This window comes from Equus quagga, chromosome 2 (genome assembly GCF_021613505.1).
Source record: "Equus quagga isolate Etosha38 chromosome 2, UCLA_HA_Equagga_1.0, whole genome shotgun sequence".
In the NCBI taxonomy this organism is placed as follows: Eukaryota; Metazoa; Chordata; class Mammalia; order Perissodactyla; family Equidae; genus Equus; species Equus quagga.
This window is the reverse complement of record NC_060268.1, coordinates 157,139,515-157,166,698: the sequence shown is the minus strand read 5'-3', so window position 1 is coordinate 157,166,698 and position 27,184 is coordinate 157,139,515. Positions and strand designations below refer to the sequence as shown.

General features: G+C 44.2%; 1 protein-coding gene across 2 annotated transcripts; it reads right to left on the bottom strand.

Annotated features, from left to right (window-relative positions):
• Positions 1-15,577: 15,577 nt before the first annotated feature.
• Positions 15,578-26,184, bottom strand: NOLC1 (nucleolar and coiled-body phosphoprotein 1). 2 transcript variants are annotated; one of them, XM_046654075.1, is made up of 13 exons: positions 26,028-26,184; positions 23,798-23,853; positions 23,545-23,687; positions 23,313-23,440; positions 21,949-22,114; positions 20,369-20,496; positions 20,089-20,233; positions 19,367-19,495; positions 19,062-19,172; positions 18,316-18,966; positions 18,028-18,128; positions 17,495-17,587; positions 15,578-17,320 (listed from the first exon to the last, which is right to left on the bottom strand). In XM_046654075.1, exons 1-13 carry the CDS (start codon positions 26,145-26,147, stop codon positions 17,162-17,164), a joined length of 2,130 nt encoding a protein of 709 aa, XP_046510031.1. In that variant the 5' UTR covers positions 26,148-26,184; the 3' UTR covers positions 15,578-17,161. The 2 variants fall into 2 exon arrangements, with proteins under 2 accessions (XP_046510031.1, XP_046510032.1); XM_046654076.1 differs by having other exon boundaries at positions 23,545-23,684.
• Between the last annotated feature and the right edge of the window lie 1,000 nt (positions 26,185-27,184).

Below are 27,184 nucleotides of genomic sequence, written 5' to 3'. Positions count from 1 at the left end.
CCTCACAAGTAAATACATTTCAAAAGATGGAAAAGGGATTGCAGTATATATTTTGAAAATGACAGGGGTTATTAATAGTAATTAAGATAAAATATTGGGGCCAGCCCAGAGTGGCATAATGGTTAAGTTTGGTACGCTCCACTTGGGCAGCCCAGGGTTTGTGGTTCAGATCCCAGCATGGACCTACACTGCTTATCAAGCCACACTGTGGTGGAAACCCACATACAAAACAGAGGATTGGCAGAGACATTAGCTCAGGGCCAATCTTCCTCAAGCAAAACAGAGGAGGATTGGCACACATATTAGCTCAGGGCCAATCTTCCTTACACACACACAAGATAAAATACATATTTGAAATATGCTCCAAATATACATTTTGAGAACAAGTGGAGTCAGAGTAAACAAGATAAAGTATACACCTGAAAGGAGATTCAAATATTTATTTGAAAAGAAAGGAAGTCCTAGTATCGTATTCAGTGTTTAACCTGTTGAACATGTGACTTAGAGTTCCTTTGATGAGGGGTTTGGAAGATTTCCCTCACTAGAGACTGATATATTCGTAGGCTTTCCCCACCATCCTCTGATGGACCACATTTACAGCCACACCCAAATCTCCAAGGTCTGATTTCAAGATCTCCCTCTACAGTTATTTCCCGGGAGGGGGTCCTTCAAGGTGGAAGTAGAGATATTAATTATTCACATAATCAGGACAGCTGCCAACAGGGGCTGGCCGTGTGGCCGAGTGGTTAAGTTCACAGGCTCAGCTTCCACGGCCCAGGGTTTCACTGGTTCAGATCCTGGGAGTGGATATGGCGCTGCTCATCAAGCCATGCTGAGGCAGCATCCCACATGCCACAACAAGAAGGACCCACAACTAAAAAAAATAATAATAATACACAATTATGTACTGGGGGAATTGGGGAGAAAAAGAAAAAATAAAATCTTTAAAAAAAAAATCATGATGGGCTCAGGCTGCTGCTGACCTGTTCTTTTTTTCAGTGTCACGGCTACCGGGCTGGCCACTACCTCAGCAGCTGCAGTTGCTGCCAGTCTCCTCCAAACTGCCAACCTTTAGTGCTCAAAACCCTCTGGACAAAGGGATAATTCCTCTAGCACAACCAGAGGGAATTCCCACAGCAGAGATGTTGAGCTCCTAAAAATTCAGGTCGTTCCTTAACACCACAGATCCCCTCTTTACTGAACATACAGGCTCTCCTGAGAGGCTCTGTCAGCAAGTGGTCAGGATTCCTCATCACCACAGATCTATAAAGTCTAGAAACACCAGCAAAGAGACATCATACCAGCAAGGATATCTTCAGCTGTAAAAATAATAAATACTATTATCTATGTTTCCAGACTTTGTGGACATCTTGTATACAGACAGGAACCACTGCTCTTAGTGAAATCCAGCTCTGCTGTATGGTCCAGCCTACTCCAGCAGATTCCAATGAATGATTTATCTTTCAAAGTTTCCAATGATTCTGACTTTTTCAGAAACCCTCAGAACATCTGGCAGCTCATATTTGAATTCTAAATATGGTCAGGTTCCAGTTCTCACCTTACATGACTCCTAGGCCTTGTGCAAACCTCACGTTTCAGTGTCTGCCAACATCACATGACCGTTTAAGAAGCGCTGTAGTATTCTGTCAGTTGAGGGGCTGGTGTGGAGTAAGCACACAGAGGACCTCTAGTGTATTGCTACACTCCAGCCTAACAGTGTCTCATCTCTAAACCAGCGAAAACACTATTGCGTAAATTTATTACTACAAACATAAGTTGGCGAAAACAATTAATAACCAACATTGTTTTTTTTTGTTTTTTTTTTGTTTTTTGAGGAAGACCAGCCCTGAGCTAAGATCTGCTGCCATCCTCCTCTTCTTCCTGAGGAAGACTGGCCCTGAGCTAACAGCCGTGCCCATCTTCCTCTACTTTATATGTGGGATGCCTACCACAGCATGGCTTGCCAAGTGGTGCCATGTCTGCACCCGGGATCTGAACCAGCGAACCCCTGGCCGCTGAAGCGGAACATGCACACTTAACCGCTGCACCACCGGGCCGGCCCCCGAACATTGTTTTCAAAGTTGGATTGAAAACCCTTAGAAGCATTAAACACTGGAAAGATTTCAATGCTCCTTCCTATCCCTATATAAAAAATAAAAATAAAAACACCATTATTGCTAAATCAAGTGTAAGAAATTCCACCTGGGCCAGCCCAGTGGTGTAGTGGTTAAGTTTGCGTGCTCTGCTTCAGCAGCCCAGGGTTCACAGGTTTGGATCCCGGGTATGGACCTAGCACCGCTAATCAAGCCATGCTGTGGCGGCATCCCACATAAAATAGAGGAAGACTGGCACAGATGTTAGCTCAGTGACAATCCTCTGCAAGCGAAAAGAGGAAGATCAGCATAGATGTTAGCTCAGGGCCAATCTTCCTCACACAAAAAAATAAATAAAAATTCAAAAACAAAAAAAGAAATTCCACCAAAGCTGATTTTTCTCAAGCTAATTTTCTCAATGCTGTTTTAGAATATCAAATTATTTCAAAAATTTGTTTTTATCCTTATTTTGCTACCCTTGCTCTGTTGGTGCACAAAGCAAATACTGAATATCCTTTTCTGTCACAGCATTGACTCTTGTAAATATATAATTTTCCACTTGTATGAGTAATTCTCTAGAACACCTCTCCCTAGAAATGGAATTATTAGGTCAAAGGACATAAAAGTTAAAATTTCAAGATATTGCCAAATTGCCCTTCATAAAAAGTGTACCAATTTACACATTTACCACCAATATATAAAAAATGGCTATTTCCTCACTCCCTTACTAGGATGGCAAACTTGTAGGTACAAATCACCTCTGCTATGTGTCAATTTCTATTTATTTAAGTATTAGAGTAGATGACCATCTTTTTATATTGGCTATTTTTATTTCATTTTCTGCAACCTATTTCCTGTCTTTTACCCAATTTTAATAGGATTGTTTTATTTTTCTTTTATAAGATTTCTTTGCATGATAAGGAAATGGTCCTTTGCCTATCTTACATTTTGTGAATATTTTTCCCATATGTCTTCTGTCTTTCGACTTTGTTTTTTCTCCCTGGAAAGATATCCTACATTTTTCTGTAGTCAAAATTTTTGGTCTTTTCTCTCCTCATGGCTTACGGCTTTGATACCATGCTTAGAAAGGTCTTCCCCATTCAAACATTATAAAAGTATTTCACGTTTTACATTTAAATCTTATCTCCATCTGAAGTGTTTATTTTGATACAAGACATGATGTAGTCCTTTATACCTTGCCAGTGGTTCCGTAAAATGGTGCAGCCACTTTGAAGAACAGTCTGGCAGTTCCTCAATATGTTAAACAGAGTTATCATATGACCCAGCAACTTCACTCCTAGGTATATAACCAAGACAAATGAAAATTTAACAATCTGATATGATCTAGCTGTGGCACACCATTGGATGGATTACAAACAATTACAAGAAAATTATGTTTATTATCTTGATTGTGGTATTGGTTTCACAGGTGTATACATTTGTCAAACCAATTTACACCTAAAATATGTGCAGTTTATTGTATGTCAATTATACATCAATAAAGCTGTGGGAAAAAAGGTAGAGAAAAGATAACTGATTATTTAAAGCAAATATAATAACAACATGTTGGGCCAGCCCGGTGGTGCAGTGCTTAAGTTTGCACATTCTGCTTTGGTGGCCTGGGGTTTGCTGGTTCAGATCCTGGGTGCAGACATGGCACCGCTTGACGAGCCATGCTGTGGTAGGCGTCCCACATATAAAGTCAAGGAAGAGGGGCATGGATGTTAGCTCAGGGCCAGTCTTCCTCAGCAAAAAGAGGAGGATTGGCAGCAGATGTTAGCTCAGGGCTAATCTTCTTCTTCAAAAAAACCCCAAAAATAACAATGTGTTTTTGGCTTTATAACACATGTTGAAGTAAAATGTATGACAACAGTAACACAAAGAATGGAGTGGGAGAAATGGAAGGTTTTTATATTGTACGTGAAGTGTTACATAAAAGAAGACAGTGATAAGTTAAAAATGCATATTGTATACCCTACAGCAAACACTAAAAAGTAAAATGAAGAAGAATAGCAAACAAACCAATAATGGAGATAAAATGGAATAATAAAAAGATGGCAGGGCCAGCCCGGTGGCACAGTGGTTAAGTTTGCATGTTCCACTTCTCAGTGGCCCGGGGTTCGCTGGTTCGAATCCCGAGTGCGGACATGGTGCCACTTGGCATGCCATGCTGTGGTAGGCATCCCACATATGAAGTAGAGGAAGATGGGCATGGATGTTAACTCAGGGCCAGGCTTCCTCAGCAAGAAAAAAAAAAAAAAAGAGGAGGACTGGCAGTAGTTAGCTTTGGGTTAATCTTCCTCAAAAAAAAAAAAAAAAGAAAGAAAAAAGATGGCAGATAAAAAGGAAGAGATGGGAAAAACAGAAAATTCATAGTAAAAGGATAGATTTTAACCATCCTATACTGGTAATTACATTAACTATAAATGGTCTAAATACATTAGCTAAAAGGCAGACTATCAAACTGAATAAAAAAGTGAGATGATGCTGTTTTCAAGAAATCTACTTTAAATACAAAGACATGGGTGAAAAGTAAAAGGATGGAAAGAGATACTATTCAAACACTAATCTAAAGAAAGCTAGAATGACTATATTAATATCAGGCAAAGTAGACTTCAGAACAATAATATTATCAGAGATAAAGGGGGATATTTCATAATAGTATGTCCAAATATGAGATGGCTTGACTCATAAAGGAAATCATAGGTGTGAGTCTACAGAAGCTGAGTAGGGCTCCTGAGGATAGAACATTGTAGACATCACTCACTCATAGGATTGTCAGAGTCAAAGCCAACTTGATGGTATTAACAAAAATGTTACATCAAGAAGACAATTATCTTAAATGGGTTGGTACCCAATAATAGTGTTTCAAATTACATGAAGAAAAAGCTAAGAGAACAGAAAGGAAAAACAGACAAATCCACAATCATAGTTGTTTAAATACTCCTCTCTCAGTAACTGAACAAGTAGAAAATCTGCGGAGATGCAGAAGACTTGAACAACATTATCAACCAATTTTCCCTAGTTGACACTTATAGAACATTCCACATAACAACAGCAAAGTACACATTCTTGGGCCGGCCCCCTGGCTGAGTGGTTAAAGTTCCAGGTTTGCGGGTTCGGATCCCTGGTGTGGACGTACTGCACTCATCAGTCTTGCTATGGAGGCATCCCACATACAAAAATGGAGGAAGACTGGCACAGATCTTAGCACAGGGCTAATCTTCCTCAAGCAAAAAAAAAGAGGAAGATTGGTAAAGGATGTTAACTCTGGGCAAGTCTGCCTCACCGAAACAAAAACAAAACACAAATGCACATGGAACAGTCACCAAGACAGACCATATGCTTGGCCATAAAACAATCTCTATAAATATTGAAAGACTTAAAAATCACATCAGGTAAACTATAGGCCTAAATAAAGAAAACAAATAATAAAGCTTTTAGAATATAATATAGAATATCTTCGGGGGCCGGCCCTGTGGCTGAGTGGTTAAGTTTGCTGGCTCTGCTTCCGCAGCCCAGGATTTCACTGGTTCGGATCCTGGGTGCGGACATGGCACCACATGGCACCATGCTGAGGCGGCGTCCCACATAGCACAACTAGAAGGACCCACAAGTAAAATACACAACTATGTACCAGGAGGCTTTGGGGAGAAAAAGGAAAAATAAAATCTTTAACAGAATATCTTCATTACCTCAGGAAAGATAAGAAAAAATTTCTTAAACAATACACGAGAAGCACTAATATTTTTTTCTTTTTTTTTTTTGAGGAAGATTAGCCCTGAGCTAATATCTGCTGCCAATCCTTCCCTTTTTGCTGAGGAAGACCAGCCCTGAGCCAACATCCATGCCCATCCTCCTCCACTCCATATGTGGGACGCCTACCACAGCCTGGCTTGCCAAGCGGTGCCATGTCTGCACCTGGGATCCGAACTGGCGAACCCCGGGCCGCAGAAGCAGAACGTGTGCACTTAACCGCTGAGCCACTGGGCCAGCCCCAGAAGCACTAATTTTAAAAGAAAAGATAAATTTATCAGTCGGAAATCCAATAGGAAACAGATAACACGCTCAAATTAAAATGGTCTGATTGGGGCCAGCCCCGTGGCCGAGTGGCTAAGTTCTTGCACTCTGCTTCGGTGGCCCAGGGTTTCGCTGGTCCGAATCCTGGGCACCGACATGGCACTGCTCGTTAAGGATTGCTGAGGCGGCATCCCACATGCCACTAGAAGGACCCACAACTAAAAATGCACAACTATGTACCGGGGGGCTTTGGGGAGAAAAAGGAAAAATAAAATCTTTAAAAAAAATAATAAAACAAACAAATAAATAAATAAATAAAATGGTCTGATAAAAGGTCCTTTATAAAAGATTATTTGGGGCCGGCCCCGTGGCCAAGTGGTTAAGTCCGCGAGCTCTGCTGCAGGCAGCTCAGTGTTTCGTCAGTTTGAATCCTGGGCGTGGACATGGCACCACTCATCAAGCCACGCTGAGGCAGCGTCCCACATGCCACAACTAGAAGGACCCACAACTAAGAATATGCAACTATGTACCGGGGGCTTTGGGGAGAAAAAGGAAAAAAATAAAATCTTTAAAAAAAAACAGATTATTTACAGTGGTGTGGGTATAGGGGAATATAAGGACAGCGCTATGACTGGGAACTAGTAGCAATAGGATGTTACCACACTTGGGCACAATCAATGAGAGGAAGGAGCAGTTGAGGACCCCCGGAGGGAAAAGTCTGTGAAGGAGACTGCCTGGAGGGGAGCAGTGATCTTTGATTTGAGGACACTGCAGGTTGGGGCTAGGAAAAATAAATACTTACTCTCACTCTCCGCCGCCTTCTGATTTCCTGCTGAGGCCCCAGTGGCCAAAATCCAACCAGAAGCCAAAGGGCACAAAGCCTAAAGATGTAGTTCCTAGAGGTCAATCTCCCCAAGCAGAACACCAGTGAAGAAAGGTGGAAAGTGTACATGAAGGGGCAAATGGAAGATGTCTGACATGTCTAAATAAATAAAAAGTAAATGTTCCATTCATCAAAAAGTACAATAAAGAGGGGCCAGCCTGGTGCCATAGCGGTTAAGTTCCCATGCTCCGTGTTGGCGACCCAGGGTTCGCCATTTCGGATCCCAGGTGCAGACCTACACATCATTTATCAAGCCATGCTGTGGCAGGCATCCCACATATAAAGTAGAGGAAGATGGGCACGGATGTTAGCTTGGGGCTAATGTTCCTCAGGGGGAAAAAAGGGATGATTGGTGGCAGATGTTAGCTCAGGGCTAATTTTCCTAAATAAATATTTTTTTAAAATACAATAAAGTAAGGCAAGACACAGAACCAGAGAAAATATTTACACAGCATAAAACCAACGAAGGAATTATATTCAAAATATATAAAGAACTCCTACAAATCAGTAAGAGAAAGACAGACAACCCAAAAGAAAAATGAGCGGGGCTGGCCCCGTGGCCGAGTGGTTAAGTTCGCGCGCTCCGCTGCAGGCGGCCCAGTGTTTCGTTGGTTCGAGTCCTGGGCGCGGACATGGCACTGCTCATCAAACTGCACTGAGGCAGCGTCCCACATGCCACAACTAGAAGGTCCTACAAAGAAGAATGTACAACTATGTACCGGGGGGCTTTGGAGAGAAAAAGGAAAAAAATAAAATCTTTAAAAAAAATAAAAATAAAAAACATTTAAAAAAAAAGAAAAATGAGCAAAAGCAGTCATCTTCAGAAGAGGAAATCCAAACAATATGTGAAGAAGTGTTCGACCTCATTACTAGTCAGGGAAATCCAAATTAAAACTACAAGATACCATTCTACACCCAGAAGATTGGGGGGAAATTAGATTTAATGATTTACCTCCTGTTGGGGAGAATGTGGAACAAGGGGAACTCTCTTGAGCTGCTGGCGGGAGTGTAAATTACTAAATACCTTTGGAAAACTGACATTATCTGGAAGATTGAAGATGCACTTTATGATCAGCACTTTCCCTTCCAGATTTAAACTCAGAGAAACTCTTGCACATGTACACCAGTAGACACAAGAATGTTCAGAGCAGCATTGTAACCTGAATGCCTGTCAATGAGTGAATTAAAGAAATGAAAAGTATACAACGGACTACTTACACATCAGTGAAATAAGCAAGTCATGGGAGAATAGATACAGTATGGTACCATTTACATAAAGTTTAAAATTATGTAAAACAAGACTATATATTCCTTAGGAATATATATACCAAAATCAAAAAGAACTGTGCAAAGGATAAAAACCAAATTCAGGATACTTCAGGAGACGAGAAGGAGAGGAAAAGGGAGATGACTGGGAAGGGGTAGAGGTGAAAAAAATTAACTTTAGAGCAAAGTGTTTTCTTTCTTTCTTTCTTTTTTTGGTGAGGAAGATTGGCCCTGAGCTAACGTCAGTGCCCATCTTCCTCTATTTTGTATATGGGATGCCACCACAGCATGGCTTGATGAGGAGTGCGTAGATCCACACCCGGGATCCAAATCTGGAAACCCCAGGCTGCTGAAGCAGAGTGCATGAACTTAACCACTATGCCACTGGGCCAGCCCCCAGAGCAAAGTATTTAGGGCTTCTCTGTGCCAGACATTAACCCTTTATTTGTTAGATTATGAGACAGTTTGGAGGAGGTAGTGTGTGTCCCCCCAGACAAGGATAGTGACAGTCCTAGAGAGGAAGTGAGTTGCCCAAAGTTACCTGTGAGTCCAAGGCAGGGCAGGAACTAGAATCCAGGACTCCTCGCTCCTACTCCAATGCCCTTTTTACCACACTGCTGTCTCAAAAATTATTCACTGATGAGTCCCTATTTTGTATCCTCAGCCCAGACCCCTCCACTAAGCTCCTGTAGCATAAATCTCCACTGACTTCTCAAGATTTTCACTTAGATGTCTCAAAAGCACCTCAAAGCAACATGTCCTAAACCAAACTTTTTCAGTGCTCCCCATCCCATCCCAAGTGTTTCCCATCTTGGGAAAAATTCACCCAGTTCTTGGGAAAAATTATCTAAGAGTCGCTCTTTTTTTAAAAAAAAACAATCATTTTATTTTTCCTTTTTCTCCCCAAAGCCCCCTGGTACACAGTTGTGTATTTTTAGTTGTGGGTCCTTCTAGTTGTGGCACGTAGGACGCCACCTCAGCATGGCCTGATGAGTGGTGCCATGTCCGCGCCCAGGATCCAAACCGGCGAAACCCTGGGCCGCCAAAGCGGAGTGCACAAACTTAACCACTAGGCCTCGAGGCCGGCCCCTAAGAGTCACTCTTAATACCTCACTGCTCCCTCACTCCCATCCCACCATCCAAGTTCTAATTTATTTCTTAAGTATTTCTCAAATCCATCCACCTGTCTCCATCTTCTCTATCCTTCCACCACTTTAATTCAGGTGACCAAAACGATCTCTCACCTGGCCTATTGTAGTAACTACCTAACTGGTTTCAAAATATCTGCTCCAGACCCCTTCAGTCTACTCCCACAGCAGCCAGATTAGGCTTTTCAGCATGCAATCTGATCACCTCACCAGCTTTTAACACCACTCAGTGATACCGACATATTTAATATCAACTGATTACTATACTGATAATTCTTTTAGACACAATAATAGAATTGTGCTTATTTTTTAAGGCTTTAAACTTTAGAGATACATACGTAAGCTATTTATGAATGTAATTAAAGTCTTGTTTTTACTTCAAACCAATCCAATGGCAAGGGGTGGTGAAAGGTACGGGTTGAGGTATTAGAAATGAAACTAGACAGACTCATTGATAAGAATTGGATGGGAGGATGGGGGCTTATTATACTACTTTCTCTACTTTGGTATATATTTGAAATTTTCCCTAATAAAAAAATTTTAAGACTTAGATATATATACTCACTGTTATGGACTGGATGTTTGTGTCACCCCAAAATTCGTATGTTGAAGCCGTAACTCCCAATGTGATGGTGTGAGGAGGCAGGGCCTTTGGGAGGTAACTAGGTTTAGATGAGGTCATGAGGGTGGACCCCTGTGATGGGATTAGTCTCCCTATAAAAAGAGACCCAAGAGATTGCTCTGTCTCTCTCCCCATGCCAAGTGAGGACACAGCCAAACGCCATCTCCAAGCTGGGAAGAGAGCTCTCACCAAGAACCAATTGGCCTGCATCTTGATCCTGGCCTTCCCAGCCTCCAGAACTGTGAGAAATAAATTTCTGTTGTTTAAGCCACCTAGCCTATGGTACTTTGTTATAGCAGTCCAAGCTGACTAAGACGCTCACATGCTATTCCATAGCTTCCCATTGCCTTCAGAATAAAGGCCCAAATCTTAAACATGCCTTACAAAGGCTCTGCGTGCTCTGGTGCCCACCTACATCTCTAGCCTCATCTTCCATTGCTCTCCTCCTCACTCTGCCTTTCAGCTGCATAGGGCTTCTTTCAGTTTGGGGTCTCCATCATGCTCCCTCTCACCAAAAGGCCTTTGCACATGCTACTCCCTCTAACTAGAAAAAACACACAGCCCTGCTCAACCTGCACCACCACCTTCAACTAATTAATTTTCACCTTCAAGTCTCAGCTGAAGTATCACTTCCTCAGTAAACGTTTCTATTACTCCTGTGACGATATATCCTGGCTTGCCTAGCATAGTTTCAGTTTACACCTGTTCATCTCAGCCTAATGATCAATTGCTCTACCTTTCACTCTCAAAAGCCCCCCAGTTTAGATGATAAATTACACAGTCACCCTATCTGTGAGGAAGTCAGTTGCCCATTACACATTCTCATAGCTCTTTGCACTTTGCTTTCATTGCATTGAAGTTTATTATTTACACATTATTTGTGAGGATTAATAACTTTGCTCCTTATTAGTCTGGCTAAACTCTAGTTGCTGGGACTCTTGTCTGTTTTTTCGCTCATTCACGATTGCCCCCTCAACATCTCCCACACAGAATCACATATCATGTGCCTGGCACACAGTGAGCAGCACTCATATTTGCTGAATACATGAATTTCTGTGTCTGACAGGCTAATCTACTGAAATACTCTGTACTCTCCCCATTCTCCACCCCACTTCCAAGGTGCAAGCTTGGCATTTGTTCTCCTCAATCCTGAGCTCCACAAGGGATTATGCTGGAAGAGGAGAGGAGAAGGGGAGACAGGCGACAGCGCCAGGGCCTCTGAGATCCCAGGCCTCGGAAAGACACAGGTTGGAGGTTTCCATAAGCAGTGGGGACCTGTGGCTGGCCCCTAAGGACCTAAGGGGAAGGTTGGAGGTTCCATGGTGAACATAGGGCTCCTCTACAAGCCATAATGCCTGCCGCTGGCTTTCAGGTAACAAGTGACTTCTCAGAGATAACCAGGACAAACTAGAGACCAGAAAGGCCTCCCCTCTCTACTCTCCAGAACCAAGGGTCCTCAAATGAGGGCCTATGTCTTATTCATCGCTGTGTCCAAAGGCTCACAGCAGGTTCTCGGAGTTTGTGAAATATAGCTGGAGTAAGAACCTCAAGCTTCAACTAAAGTCTGGTCCAGCCCCTTCAATGGGCAGGAGCTCTACCTACTGGCCTCTTCAGTAACTGCAGACAGCTTAAGCAGTTTCTGCAGGGAGAAGGGTAACTCAGCGGTCAACAGGAACTTTGCTTTCCTGTATTAGCGCCAGGAGCATTGCATTGGACTACCCATTCCCCAACACACTCAGGTGGACAAAATAAAGTATGAACTCATCACTTGGATACAAAAGGCCATTGCCAGTGAACCCTGAGTCAGACTTAGCATTATTTTGCCCCTACATCCCACACACCCTCCACTTGACCCATCCTAAGGGCCCTCTTCTCCCGGAAAAATTTCCTCTTCCTGGCATAATACGTGCCTTCCTCACACCTGACAAACTGCTACTGTCCTCAGAATCCTGGGCCAAGGCCAGCTAAGCCTTTTTTTGTTTGTCCCCTTTGGGGTGCTACTCTGGCCCTTGAAGAGAGGACTCAGCACAGTGTACACAATTTTCCCATGTCCAACTTGCCCCCATTAGACATTGACCTCTCAGAGAGTTCTACGGCTGGTACACAGTAGCCACTCAAACAATGCTGAATACAGGTAGATCAATTTTCAGACATAGACAGAGATGTGGGTTCTTGTCTCAATGTGCCACTAACTTGCGGTTTTATCAGCCCTAAGCAAATCATTTGATACTCAGCTGTTTCCCCAGTGGTTCTCAACTAGGGGCAATTTTGCCCCCCAGGGGATATCTGGCAATATCTGAAGCATTTTGTTGTTCAAACTGGGGGATACTACTGGCATCCACGGGGTGGAGGCCAACATACGTTGTATGCTACAACATACAGGACAGTCCTCCACAAAAAAGAATTACTTGACTCCAAACGGCAATGGTGCCAAAGTTGAGAAACCCTGACCTAGTTAATACCCACCCACAGCCCACAGGGTTGGGCTGCGGTGAGGACATAACCTGTGACGCAGAAATGTACAAAAGGGTGTTGGAGTCTCCTGCCTCGTGTCCATATGAGGTACACTGCAGAGGGACAGAAGCCATCGCATGTGTGGTTCACTGAACTTGCGGATTTCAGCAACAGTGCCAGAACCCATCAGCAACAAGTGGGAGTTCCAGATCCCTCACAAAACCAAAGTTTCTAAGAAATAGGATCAATTCTGCATATCACTGTTTGGCATCATGAACAAAGAAGCTAAACAGATAAATATCAAACAGCAAAAACCACAGTCTGGATATAACTATCAATTCTAAGATATGATTCAAGTCTTTGTTGAAATGGCACGTTGCACATCACAAGGACACCAAGGAATGTCATTTTCAAAATCCTTTTATTGTGCATGTGGCAGTCATGGAGTGCTCACAATGTGCCAGGGACTGTGCTAAGTGCTTTAGATAAACTCTCAGTCCTTACAACAGCCCTCTGGGGTAGGCAAATTTTACAGATGAGGTGAGAGAATACTCTCATTTTAATTATGAGAAAGTAGACTCAGAGAGGTTAAGTAATCTTCCTAGTAAATACTGTTAGACAACTTGCAAAATTGCCTCATTTGTGTAACACATTAGCTGCATATATGTGGCATGTTTAGCTTTGCAAAGTCTAAGGGGAAAGGAAGTCCATTAAGTTAAAAAAGCAAACAAGATTGGAAGAGGTTGTTTATAAAATGCCAAAGAAAAAACAAATAAGCCATAGCTTTAAACAGTAAGCTTACAAATTATTCATCTATTTTAAGGAGAAGAGTTAATGGACATTAACAGATATTCCATTTTAAGATGAAAGTACCTGAAAAGCAAATATTTGCAATCTATGATTAAGGGTTAATCTCTTTAATACATCAAGAGCACTTACAAATCATTAATCCAATTGAAATAGGTGACAGCGTTGCTCACACTTCATAGAAAATACAAATGACTAAACGTGTAAGAGAAATGCAAAATAAAGTAAAATGTGGTATACACATACAATAGAATATTATGCAGCTTTGAAAACAGAAATCCTGTCACATGCCACAATTTGGAGAAATCTTGAGCTAATTAAAATAAACCAGTCACAAAAGGACAAATACGGCATGATTCTACTCATACGAATTATCCAAAGTAGTCAAAATCACAGAATGTAGAAATATGGTTGCGGAAGGAGAAATTAGTACTCAAGAGATACAATTTCAGTTTTGCAGGATGAGTAAGTTCTAGAGATCTGTGGCAGAACAGTAAGTTCTAGAGATCTGTGGCAGAACAATGTCAATATACTTAACACTACTGAACTGTACACTTAAAAATAGCTAAGATGGTAAATTTAATGTTGTGTTTTTTACCACAATTTAAAAAGTGAGATAGTATTTTCAATTAACCAAGTGGCAAAGATCAATTCCCAGTGTTGGCAAAGGGCACTTTCATAAATTGCTGCTGGAACTACAATGCCTTTGGAGGGGAATGATGATCAAAATGTTAAATGCACATATCCTTTGACCCCACAATCACTTTTAGAATATTTCCTATAAAAATATCCACACAGATACTCAAAATCTTACGTATAAGAATATCTACTGTGACACGGTATTTGTAATAATGTAACCTAAACATCTACCAATAAAGTACTAAATAACTTATGCTATTTCCATACATTGGAAATTCCAGTTCATACATGGAATACCATGCAATCTTTAAAAATGAGCTGCTGTATTGTTATGCAATGGGCTCCAAAGTTACGAAACACTGCATACAGCAAGCTACCCCGTTTGTATAAGGAAAAGGGTGAGAGGATGCACACAGTAGTATATACAGAGAAACTCTCTGGAAGGAGACACAAGAATCAAGGCCCAGGAAACAAAGCTGAGATGGAAACTTAATTTTCACTTTATACTATTTATACCATTAGGTCTAACAAGCATATTTGAAAATGGAAGTATGAGGGGAGGAAAGACAAAATACCAATTAATTTCTTTTCATATACTCTTAGATTAGTGGTTTTCAACTCTGGTTGCTCATTAGAATCATGTGGGAGCTTTTTTTTTTAAAGATTGGCACCTGAGCTAAGATCTGTTGCCAATCTTTTTTTTTCTTCTCCCCAAAGCCCCCCAGTACTTAGTTGTATATTGTAGTTGTAGGTCCTTCCAGTTCTGCTATGTGGGATGCCTCCTCACCATGGCTTGATGAACAGTGCCATGTCCACACCCAGGATCCAAACTGGCAAAACCCTGGGCTGCCAAAGCACAGCATGCGAACTTAACCACTCAGCCCTGGAGCCAGCCCACCTGGGAGCTTTAAAAAAATCCTAACACCCAGGCCCCAACAGAGAGGACCAGGGTCTGGCTCAACTGGGTCTGGCGATGGGCTCCGGGATGCGTTGTTTCTAAAAGTTCCCTAGATGATTTTTTTTTTTTGCTGAGGCAGATTTGCCCTGAGCTAACATCCACTGCCAATCTTCCTCCTTTTGTACGTGAGCTGCCACCACAGCATGGCCACTACAGACAAGTGGTGTAGGTCCATGCAAGGGAACTGAACCCTGCTGCTGAAGCAGAACGTACCAAACTTAACCACTAGGCCACCAGGGCTGGCCCCTGAGATGATTTTAATGTTTGGCTAGTATTATGAAATCACTGATTTAGAGCAGGGGTTAGCAAAAGTTTTCTGTAAAGGACTAGACAGTAAATATCGTAGGCTTTGTGGGCTACATAAAGTCTGCCACATTCTTTTATTAAAAAGCCCTCTAAAAATGCAAAAACCATTCTTGGCTCCTAAGCAATACAAAAACAAGCCATGGGCTGGATCTGGCTCATAGGCCATTTTGTCAACTCCCAATTTAGACAATGCAGACTGGACTATCGCCTGGAAAGGGCACCGTGAGACAAGGTACAGCCAAGAAGAGCCAGCAAGCTGCTGCCAAGAAGGCTCTGCAGTGAACTCACAGGTCTGGACCCCATCCCTCTAACTGGCTCCCAAGCTGTTCTGATTTGAGTCGGATGTGGGAACACTTTAGACTCACAATAAAACTCCCCAGACACATTACAAACCAGCCAGTTTATTTGGTAGTAAGATGTATAACTTTTACCATGCAGACTGACAATACCTACGTCAGCATGAACTGTGCCTTTTCTTCCTAGAGGCAGTTACACAGAAAACCAGGTTATCAGGTTCCTTGGCGAGTATGGAATCCGAACGAGGGGAGGCTAACCTTAAGACCTAGCGTCCATGAAGCTAGGGCCTACTTTCCCACCACAGGGACAGCCCAGCCCCCAGGGGGTTTGTTGACTCTTCTCTCCCCATGTTGCTCTGGCTGAGCACTGCCAACGGTCACCTGCTACAGCTTTACAATCAGCCAGCTTGGCCCAGGAGTCCTCTCTCTGCTCGCTGGCTTTTACGTTACCGCCACCATTACTGACAGTTAAGGTTCTGAGGGGGCACATCAATTGCTCCCATTTACCAACTACAAGACAGAGTAATCCTGTTAGGATGCCTCCCAACCCTACTCTACTCAAGTTTTACCAGATAATATGCTTGTAACGGTTCTTCCCATCTCCATTAGTACATACACAGGTCACCTGTAAATTCACCTGACTAATGTAACCTAATTCCTACTGAGGATTGCGGTTTTTAATTAGTTTTTCTTCTTTCACTTTCTTGATCAGTGATTCCCAATCATGTAGGAGTTAACGAAACTAATTTTGTGTCACCACTGCTACCAAGACAGAAATACCAAGTGATATGTACTTTTCAGATTAACTTAACAGTATTTTGTTCTCTAAAATCTAAAAAATGAGAAGATGCAGTCCTGAATTTAATACTCAACACTATTAAGGGTTAAGCCATCAAAAATGTCTTTGAACAATAGGAAAGTTTATGCTTCCAAATTAAAAAACAAAACATATTACAAATATTAGGTAATAATGATAAAATTACAGAAAACAAATATTTACACCGACACCACAGCATTCACACCACACCAGAATTTTGCCTGTAACAAAACAATGAATTTTATCCCAAAAACTAGGCAAGTCCATGCTGGCTGTTCAGTCTTAGGCCCCATGAATGAGGACAAACTACATAGTGCATGCTGAGCAGACATACACATTAACCATTCTTAACTGCACCGCACCAGGGCTAAGGTGCAGGAGGGATGAAATTCGGACATGTGCATCCACATATGCAGAATTCTTCAATTACAAAAATTCGTACATGTGACCTCTACTATGTCTTGGGCAACAGCTAAGATTTTATCTGTGGGAACCCACCTCTGAAAATCACAACAAAAATTAATAGGCAATGATTTAATATAAAATATACAAATTTTTTAGTATGAGGATTTGCACAGAACAGGTAGAAGGGGGACAACTAAAACACATTTTTCTTAAAAAACAACACTCCCTTACCTTGTCCTTGCTACTCAACACTCAAAACCAATCTGTACAAAACCACAAATACAGAAAAGGACCAGAGAGGATGTTACAATGCAAAGTCCTTGGACCTATTCTACACTGCTATCCTCACTAAAACCCTCCCCTAACAGAGCTGAGGGTTCCCAGGTCCACTGGGGAAAGTAAGAGTTCTCGGATCATCATCTCTGCTTCACTACAGATGGCCCCAGGTCACTCGCTATCAAACTTAATGGAATTGACCTGGACAGAGATGGAGCCTCCCCGGTAGCTGCCCCGCTTCTTCTTGGTTTTCTCATGCCGGAAGGATTTGCCTTTGGTGAACTTCAGAACCTGATTGGCTCGCTCCCCCCAGTCTCCAGCTGCACCTCGCTAGTAAATAAAGAGAAGTGGTTAACACATGGAAGGAAAACACCAGGGCCATGTCACTTCCTTTCCCCTGCTCAGGCAACCTGAACCCAGAGAGCTTCCCACGAACCTGAACTAAAAGCTGTCCTCTCTCCCACCCCACCCTCCTCAAGAATGGTAAACATCTTCTCTCCTCACCTTGGCATCAAAGGAGTTGTCTGCCACTCGAGCATCCACCTCAATTTCCTCCTCTCTGATTCTTCGGAATGGGGACGATGCCCTTTTTTCTCCCTGGAGAGGAATGAAGTAGGAAATTAAAGATGGAGTGGTCAGGGGCCAGCCCGGTGGCGCAGTGGTTAAGTTCACATGTTCTGCTTCTGCGGCCCGGGGTTCACCGGCTCGGATCCCGGGTGCGGACATGGTACCGCTTGACAAGCCCTGCTGTGGCAGGCTTCCCACATATAAAGTAGAGGAAGATGGGCATAGATGTTAGCTCAGGATCAGTCTTCCTCAGCAAAAAGAGGAGGATTGGCAGCCATTCGCTCAGGGCTAATCTTCCCCCCGCCAAACAAACAAAAAAAAAAATGGAGTGGTCATGTAACAGAAAAGCCCTCCTGAGGTATACACACGTGCACATGCGCCAGGCCAGGCAGAGAGCTGTTAAGATGATTCCAGATATTTCTTTCTACTCCTTAAAGGCTAGCTCCTGAGAATAAAATAAGGCAACTTACTTTCTTCCTTTTTGGAAATGTGTTGGGGGTCTGGGGCTTTATCTTCTTGGCTTGAGGAGTCTCTGCCTCCTTGGCAGCCTCATTTTGCTTCCGCTTCTTGCCTGAACCAACAAAACAAAAAGCCGGACTCAGAAGACCAGTTTGGTGTTCCTCCTCTCAGGTGTACACACTAACAGCCTGCAACTAGAAGCACAGTCATGGGCCTCCTCCCCTACCCAATCCCCCAAGGGTATATCCCATCCCCATTTGGGAGGACAAACCCATGCAGCAAGTTCTCTGGATACAGACCTGGCTTAGAAACCGCCACTGCTACCTTTTTCTTTTCTTCCTCTTCCTCATTGCCGTCCCTGTCTGCTTTTCCATTCTGAGGAGTCAGTGCAGAGGTGCCATTGGTCTTAGGGGCTTGTGGTCTTGGACTGCCCTTGCTCTTGGGCTTCTCCTCCTCCCCCTCCTCCTCCTCACTGGAGTCATCAGAGGAAGAACTGCTGCTGCCCTCCGCCTTTGCCTTCTTTGTGGGGGCTGGCTTAGAAGGGGCTACAGCTCCTGCTGCCTTCTGTGGCTTCTTTTTAACTGGAGGTTTAGATGTCTTCTCCTCCTCCTCTTCCTCACTGCTGGAGCTGTCCGAATCAGAGGTGCTGTCCCCACCACCCTGAGAGGCCTGTTTGGCAGGCAAAGACAGAGCTGCTTTGGCCGTCACCTTGGACTTAGGAGTGGCTACGGTCTTCTTCGTCTTCTCCTCCTCACTGGAGCTGCTCTCCTCCTCACTGGAGCTGCTGTCAGCCTTTCTGGTCAGAGGCTTTTGGCCGTTGCCTACAGGCTGCTTGGGAATTGTGGCTGGTTTAGCTGCAGGCTGCTTGGGAGTGGCAGCTGGCTTACTTGACGGACTCTTGGTGGTACTGGCTGCCTTGGCAGGAGCCTCATCCTCAGAACTGTCCGAGTCTAGACAGAGAGGAGAGAATGAATAGCTCCCCAAAGCAGACTAAGGGGAGCGCCCCTGGAGCCCCCTCTGCCTTCAGGGCCTCCATAAGCCTTACCTGAGCTGTCTGAAGAGCTCTCTGCTGCCTTCTTTGCTGGAGCTGGTTTAGTGGCTGCTTTAGAGATGACTGCCTTAGCCGAGGGTTTCTTTTCTTCCTCAGAACTTGAATCTGGAGAGAAGCTATGGCATTAGGCTGGGTCCAGAGTCCCGACCCAACCAGAAGCAATAAAAAGAAGGATGCGAAGACCTACACAGAGCCTTAGCCCTATCTTGCTTCAGTGAAAAGCAAGAGAGACTGAGAGTTCTTGTCTTCCTTCTTCCTCATACACTCCCCAGAACCACTCCCCGCCACTGACGACTCACCAGACTCATCACTGCTGTCTTCACTGCTCGCCACAGCCTGTTTCTTCTCTGCAGCTTTCTTGGGAGCCTGGGTTCCCAGGGACTTCTTGGGTGGGGGAGCAGAAGGTGGGGGGACTGAACTATAGGGACCTGTTTAAAAGGGACAGTGTGGTGGTTTTAAAATATGTACACAAATTCTTTTTTTTTTTTTGAGGAAGATTAGCCCTGAGCTAACTACTGCCAATCTTCCTTTTTTTGCTGAGGAAGACTGGCCCTGAGCTAACTAACATCCATGCCCATCTTCCTCTATTTTATATGTGGGATTCCTACCACAGCATGGCTTTTTGCCAAGTGGTGCCATGTCTGCACCCAGGATCCGAATCAGTAAACCCTGGGCCCCCAAGAAGCAGAACGTGCACACTTAACCACTGCACCACCAGGCCGGCCCCTGTACACAAATTCTTTGATACCACTCCCTTCTAGAAATGGAGCTTAATTCCCCTTCCCTTGAGTGTAGGCTAGAATTTGTGACTTATTTCTAACAAATAGAATAGGGCAGAGATGACGGCACGTCATTTCTGAGTCTAGGTTATGAAAGACAATGCGGCTTTCTCCTTTCTCTGGGAGAAGCTAGCCGTCACGTCAAGCGGCCCTGTGGAGAGCTGAATGTGGTGACTGCTGAGGTCCTCCTACAGTCGGGCCCTGGTCACAGTCGTGCAGCTTGACTCCCCATGTCCAGTCACCTGGTTTTTTCTTCATGGGTTTTCTCTGCTCCTCCTCCTCATCATCATCATCACTGGAGGAGTCCTCACTGCTGGAACTCTTTTGGGGAGGGGTGGCAGCTGCTTTCACTGGGGCCTTGGCCATAACTTGCTTTTTAGGTAAGGTCTGCATCACACAGAGAAAATTAGTTACTATAGGAAAATGCTGACCCAACCAATCCTGCCAGGAAATAGAGACGACCCCTCCCCTCCACTGTGTGCCCCCGGCCTCCTCCTCCTTGGTAGAAATTATGGCTCAAACCTTTTTGGAGATGGCTGCTGCCTTCTCCTCCTCTGAGTCATCACTGCTACTACTGCTGCTGCTGCTGCTGCTGCTGCTGCTACCTGCTTTGCCATTGGCTACTTTAGGTGTTGCCCGAGCTGGTGAGCCTAACAAGAAAAACAAAACAAAAACAATTACAAACAAACACACAGCATTGGAGATTAGATTGGTGGTTACCAGAGGGGAAGGGGGGAGGAAGGAGGGCAAAAGGGGTGATTGAGCTCACATGTGAAGGGATGGACTATAATTAGTTTTTGGGTGGTGAACATGATGTAATGTACACAGAATTCGAAATATATGATGTACATCCGAAAATAAACAAATAAATGGAAAAAGAAAAACAAAACAGTGTAAGGAGTATCAAGGCATTAAAGAAGCATAAAAACCTCCTTCTTTTTTAGCTCAGAACTTAGGAGTCTTTCAGTTCTCTTGCCTTTAGAGCAGGTTTGAAGGAGACTGCCACGGTTTATCCTATCAAAGGATGTCTGTCCTGTCCAATGTCCAATTTCAGAAATAAAACTATCTTTAAAAAAATGATATGATCCCACAACTAAAATATACAACTATGTACTGGGGGGATTTCAGGAGAAAAAGCAGAAAAAAAAGAAGACTGGCAACAGTTGTTAGGTCAGGTGTCACTCTTAAAAAAAAAGATACACCCACAACCAGAAGGACCTGCAACTAAGATATACAACTATGTACTGGCGGGGTTTGGGAAATAAAGCAGAAAAAAAAAAAAAAAGATTGGCAACAGTTGTTAGCCCAGGTGCCAATCCTTAAAAAAAAAAGATATGATGCAAATAATTTAAACATGCTCCCTGAAGTCTTTCACCCCAACTTCAGAGAGGCTCCTATAAATCTTAACCTAATCTTCATCACAGGAAAACTACAGAAGAAAACAAATTCTCATTTGTCCCATGGAATGAAGGTGCAAGAGAAAAAATGATAGTGAAAAGCACAAAGAATAGAGATATAAGTGGTCACAGAAGAATGGGATTTGTAGGAATATAAAATATCTATGAAATGCAACTTAAAAAATCCCAAACTCACACCATTTGTTAAAAACACATTTTCCCTTTGCTGAAGACTGTCTACTTACTAGCCTCTAATTACGAAATTTTTTACTTATTAATAAAAAGCTTTTTTTTAAAAAAAGAAATGACACTGATCGGGGCCAGCCCCGTGGCCGAGGGGTTAAGTTCGCACACTCCACTTCGGCGGCCCAGGTTTTCACCAGTTTGGATCTTGTGCACGGACATGGTACCGCTCATCAGGCCATGCTGAAGTGGTGTCCCACATAGCACAACCAGAAGGACCTACAACCAGAATTTACAACCATGTACTGGGGGGCATTAGGGAGAAGAGGGAAAAAAAAAAGATTGGCAACAGATGTTAGCTCAGGTGCCAATCTTTAAAAACAAACAAACAAAAAGACTGTAATCAATACCTCTAGTTCAACAGCCAGTGCCATTTCAACTCTGTGCTGAATGAGCAATTTTAACACCAGTTCCCAGAGCAACCTAGTCCCCGGCCCAGACTCCTGGGAACAGAAACTGTACCTGGTTTGGCTGGGGCCTTAGCCTGAGCTTTAGCTGCCACAGGTGTTGTCTTTGGCTTCTGGTTCTTTGGTGACTCATCCTCTGAGCTTGAGTCAGAATCAGAATCAGAACTCTTGGCCTTCTTAGGAGGAGCTTTGACTGCCTTAGCTTGGGGCTTAACTCCCTTCTATGACAAAACACACAACGAGGAGAATCAGCAAAAGCTTCTGAGTACCCAAAGGGCATCCTACGGTAGAAAGCTTCCTAGGTTCCTTTTATTTTTTAGGAGACAATGGAGTAAGCCAGCCCTGGTGGTCTAGTTAAGATTTGAAGCTCTCACCACTACAGCCTGAGTTTGTTTCCCAGTCAGTCAGGGAACCACACCACCTATCTGTCAGTTGTCAGACTGTGGCAGCTGTGCGTTGCTATGATGCTGAACACTCTGCCACTAGTATTTTTTCCCCCCACTGGTATTTCAAATACCAGCAGGGTCACCGATGGTAGACACATTTCAGCAGAGATTCTGGACTAGGAAGAAGGACCTAGAAACCCACTTCTGAAAAAATGAGCCATGAAAACCTATGAATAGCAGCAGTGTCTGATATAGTGCCGGAAGGTCAAAGGCTGGTGCAAAAAGACTGGGCAGGGTTCCACTCTACTGTACACAGTGTTGCTAGGAGTCAAAATCAACCTGATTGTGGGGCCGGCTCTGTGGCCGAGTGGTTAAGTTTGCATGCTCTGTTTTGGTGGCCCAGGGTTTCGCTGGTTTGAATCCTGGGCGTGGACATGGCACCGCTCATCAGGCCACGCTGAGGCAGCATCCCACATGTCACAACTGGAAGGACCCACAACTAAAGATACACAACTATGTACCGGGGGGCTTTGGGAGAAAAAGGAAAAATAAAATCCTTAAAAAAAAAAGAATCAACTCGATGGCACTGACAACAAAATGTAGCAGTAAGAGCGAGGGAAAGCTAATCAGGACAACATACGGAAAAGGTACACTCTTAATAAGAAACAAAAAGTTCAGCCACTTGATATACAGGCCCTGTCTCTGCCATTCCCTGCCTAGAGCTCCCAACATCTATCTACAAAATACTCTCTTACACTTGGAGTCCTAGACAGTGTCCCATAGAAACCCAATAATGCCAGGGAAGCAGAATGGGTTGAATTTCCTCTAGATTCAAAGTCCAACTTCAACCTCACATATCCTTTCCAGATCTCACACCTCTCTATTGCTTCTTTTAAAGTTCCCAGATTTTCTTCCCCATTATCACCTGTTGTATACCTACCACCATCCCTTGGTCATAAGCTAGAAGCCAAGATTTTAAGTTTCTTTTTTCTAATGCTTTGAGCAACCCTCTTTCCTTCCCAAAGCTGCAAACCTGGACAGGCTTTTTCTTTTTGTCCTCCTCCTCCTCATCACTGGATTCTTCACTGCTGCTGCTCTCTGATGCTTTGGATGCAGCCTTTCCAGGATGCTGAGGCAGAGTGGCCCGCTTGGTAGGTACAGCTGAACAAAAGCACAGGTCCCCATAAAAATCAGCCATATGGTACAGGCAGACCACAAATCCTTTTCCTGGAACCACTAATCCCCAACTCCCAACCTGGCCTTACCAGCTTTCTTAGACGGAGGCCCTTGGGCTTTCTCCTCCTCACTGCTGTCCTCACTGCTATCACTGGATGATGTCTTTTTCTTAGCCTTCTTAGTCACTGGTCCATTTGCCTGTAACTTCCGCTTTGGGGCCTTAGTGGACCTGCTGAGGTAGATTAGGCTAACTTCTAGGAGATAGGACTTTCCCAAACCAAGGAACACAGCCCAGCCCACTTGAGGGGAGAAAACAGCCACAGTGGTATAGGGAAGGCTTACTTGAGCCAGAAGCTATAGATGTCCAAGAGGGAAGAGGCATTGGCATCCTGCTGGGTCTATAGGAGAAAAGAGGAAGAGCTAAGTAAGAAAATTTTATCCTGGTTATTGTAGGGGAGATCAGAGTTTGCGTTATTCTCTCATTAAAAGAGCCTATTTTACACCTGGTATACTTGGTATAACTGTTACATCTTCATAAGAGTTCTCCTACCTGCATAAATTAGGAGAAAAACATTCTATTTATGTATTTCCCAATTTTTGGCATCAAAAACTTGGGCTAGGCGCCGGCCCTGTGGCCAAGTGGTTAAGTTCCTGCGCTCTACTGTGGTGGCCCAGGGTTTCGCCAGTTCGGATCCTGGGCACAGACATGGCACCACTCATCAGGCCATGCTGAGATGGCATCCCACATGCCACAACTAAAGAATATGTACAACTATGTACCAGGGCGTTTTGGGGAGAAAAACGAAAAAATAAAATCTTTAAAAAAACTTGGGCTATTCCCGTGGTTTCTGGCACCATCTATCCCCCTGCCTGTCAATCCTATTTATCAAAGCTTTTAAAAACGTGCATTCTCTTTACTCTAGCACTATATTACCTAGTAATTTATCCTTACTCACAAAACAAGGGCACAAATATTTATACCAAGAGGGTGTTTGCTGCAATGTGGTTTATAATACCAAATCATTGGAAACCAGCCTCCAAAAGAAAATTGGCAAAAAGTTGTGTCATGTATTCAGCTCAGAATCGCACTCAGTTATTAATTACACTGACTTAAATTATTAACTGATGCAAAAAAAAAAGGCAAGGAATTACAGTACACAAAAGAGTACCAGCTCAGAGCCAGATGAGTATAGACATAAAACTCACCTTTGCCAGTTATTACTGTGTGACCCTAAGCAAATTATTTAATCTTTCTGAGACTATTTTCTTGGTAAAATGGAGCTAATACTACACATCTTATTAAGCTGTTGAGAGAGAACAAGAGATAATGCATTTAAAGGGATTAGCACCTGGAAAGAGCATTTGGCCCTTAGTTAGCCCTCCACAAAGACTAGTTTTTGTCACATGAAAAAGAATCCTGATTCTGAAAGGCTTCATTCCATCTAGGCCATTGTGGAAACACTCTTTGCAGCCTCCCTAACAGTCAATGCAAAACAGTTCCAACATGAATGCAGTTCTATCAGCTCACACGGCAGACTGTCCCAGCTTAAGGAAGTACTTCCTGAGGCTGATCTAATTCTCTCCTTTCTCACCCTGATTCTGCCACAAAGAACAAGCCTATCATCTTAGTCAAAGTCTAAGACTGCCAAAGATAACCCTTCTACTCTACCCTCTCTCAAGGTGTCTTCCCGTGCAATCATGTCTGCTTTTCTTGAGATGTAGTTTCTAAACATTTCACATTCCTGGTCATCTTCTTTTACATGTGTTTGGAACATCCTAAGTTTCTTTAACTACGATAACAGCTTTTGCCAGATGCCTCCTGAGCACTAGGCACTGGGACTGCCATTTTGCATACATCGTGTTACTGAAACTAATAAAAATCCTATAAAGTGAATTATGACATCCCAGTAGAGAGACTCCGAGAAGTTAAGCAAGCCGCTAGGGTCATACATCTTAAAAGTGGCAGAGCCTGGTCCCAAATCTAGATTTGTTTGATTCCAGATGTCAAAGATCCAAGCCCACTGCTACGCCTGCTTGGTAGGGCTTATAATGCTCAATTCCGTTTCAGTAAAAGCAGAACCCTGCCTCTACTCTCGTTCATTTTCTTCTTTTTTAACGAAAATCCCAGCCTTCATTTCTAAAGCATTTCATTTATCTTCGAGTCCCGGGTAAACTCCATTGAGAGTTAAGGTCAAGTCACGCTTTACATCTGCCAACATAAAGCTCAAAGAAGGAACCTGGAGCCTCCAATGCCTCCGCGGCACACCGCGATCCCTCCTCGCCGCACTCCGCCAGCCACGTGACCGGGGCCACGAGGGTCCCACGCTGCCGCCGCTGCACTGGTCACCAGGTAAAAGCAACAAAACTCAGCGCTGTCTAATCAAACCTCGTGGAAGAGGAGGTGCTGAGACTCCAGGCGTTCTCCGGTCACCGCCGAGAGCTCGGCACAAAGGAGTCGCAGACACTGGGCTGGCGGACCCCACAGACCTCCCTACCCGCAAACCTAAGCATGTTAGGGCCCAGAGCCCTGCGGTCATCCCACCGCAGCCCATGCCCCACGCCCGGAACTCACAGCGCCTGTTGCCTTGGCGAACTTATTGGCCACCTCCGAGAGCTGGTTATCCCGCAAAAAGCCGAGCACGAGGGGATACAGGTCGCTGGGAACCACGCGGCGCAAGCCGGCGTCCGCCATCCTCCGGGCAATACGCGTCACTACCGTTTCCGTCGCACCCAACTCAGAAACTCCGGAGTCCTGAGGGTCGGGGCGGGCCTGCGTGACGCCATCGCGCCGCGCGGGCGCACAGCGGAAAGGGAGGGCGCACTCCACAGGGCGGTCCCGCCCCCACCTCGGAGGCAGGGTCAAGGCGAAACCTATAAGCTCTTTCCGGTCCCACGAGTGTCGCCATCTTGGTGAGGGCGGAGCCGGCTGGTCGCCACCTTGTGAAGGCGGAGCCCTGACGTCAGAGGTCACACCCTCGGCCGTGGCGGGAAAACTCCAGATTTCCCGCGCCCTGTCTTCCCGCTGGAAGCGCCTTTTCTCAGAGCAGTGCTTTCCAGCGTCACGGCTGGGATTCAGATTCCAGAGTAATCAGTGGACTGGCGGGCTCGAAGTGTTCTTGGTCTCTAGACTTGGTCACAAGATCTCCCAACCGCTCCCATTCGCGCTGCCAGTGGATTCCCAGCCTTCATCTTCACGGCCTCCAACACCTATGGAGGCCCTTTCTCAGACACCACCTCAGCCTCAGGACTCCCACCTACACTACAGAGGATCCTTCAGATTATCCGTGGTGGTGGTGGGGTGTTGATCCCCAAAACTCCCCTCCCTCAATCATGACTTGCCCATGAGACAACCCTTTACCCCCTTACTTAGACTTAAATCAGCTCCATGAAGGGAAAAGGGGTTTGCACCAAACCTGACACAGTGGCAATTTCTTCAAACCTATAGTTTTGAAAATAAGCTTTCTACTTCCTGAGTTCATATGGTGAACTCTCCCTGTGGAAGAACTAGAAACCCCAGCACTGCCTCTCCCTTTGTTGTGAGTACTCAAATATCAATGGCCCGGCCTGCCAAGTTAATTCCAAGTTCTATCATATTTCAGTTCACATTAGCAGACAGCAATCCCTTCAACCCTACCCACTACCCCTTGACTACCTCCCGTTAATGCCCCTCAGGAAGGGTAAGGATCCACTTTCTCAGGGGACCCACCTCTCCTTTGCCGTTCTCAAAAC

Bases quoted from the DNA above. Each gene is read 5' to 3' on its own strand.
- NOLC1 (XM_046654075.1), bottom strand. From the start codon at position 26,147: ATGGCGGACGCCGGCTTGCGCCGCGTGGTTCCCAGCGACCTGTATCCC. The intron at 23,688-23,797 runs GTAAGCCTTCCC...AATCTACCTCAG, and splicing joins ATCTATAGCTTCTGGCTCAA to CAGGTCCACTAAGGCCCCAA. The intron at 23,441-23,544 runs GTAAGGCCAGGT...GCTTTTGTTCAG, and splicing joins GCCTCCGTCTAAGAAAGCTG to CTGTACCTACCAAGCGGGCC.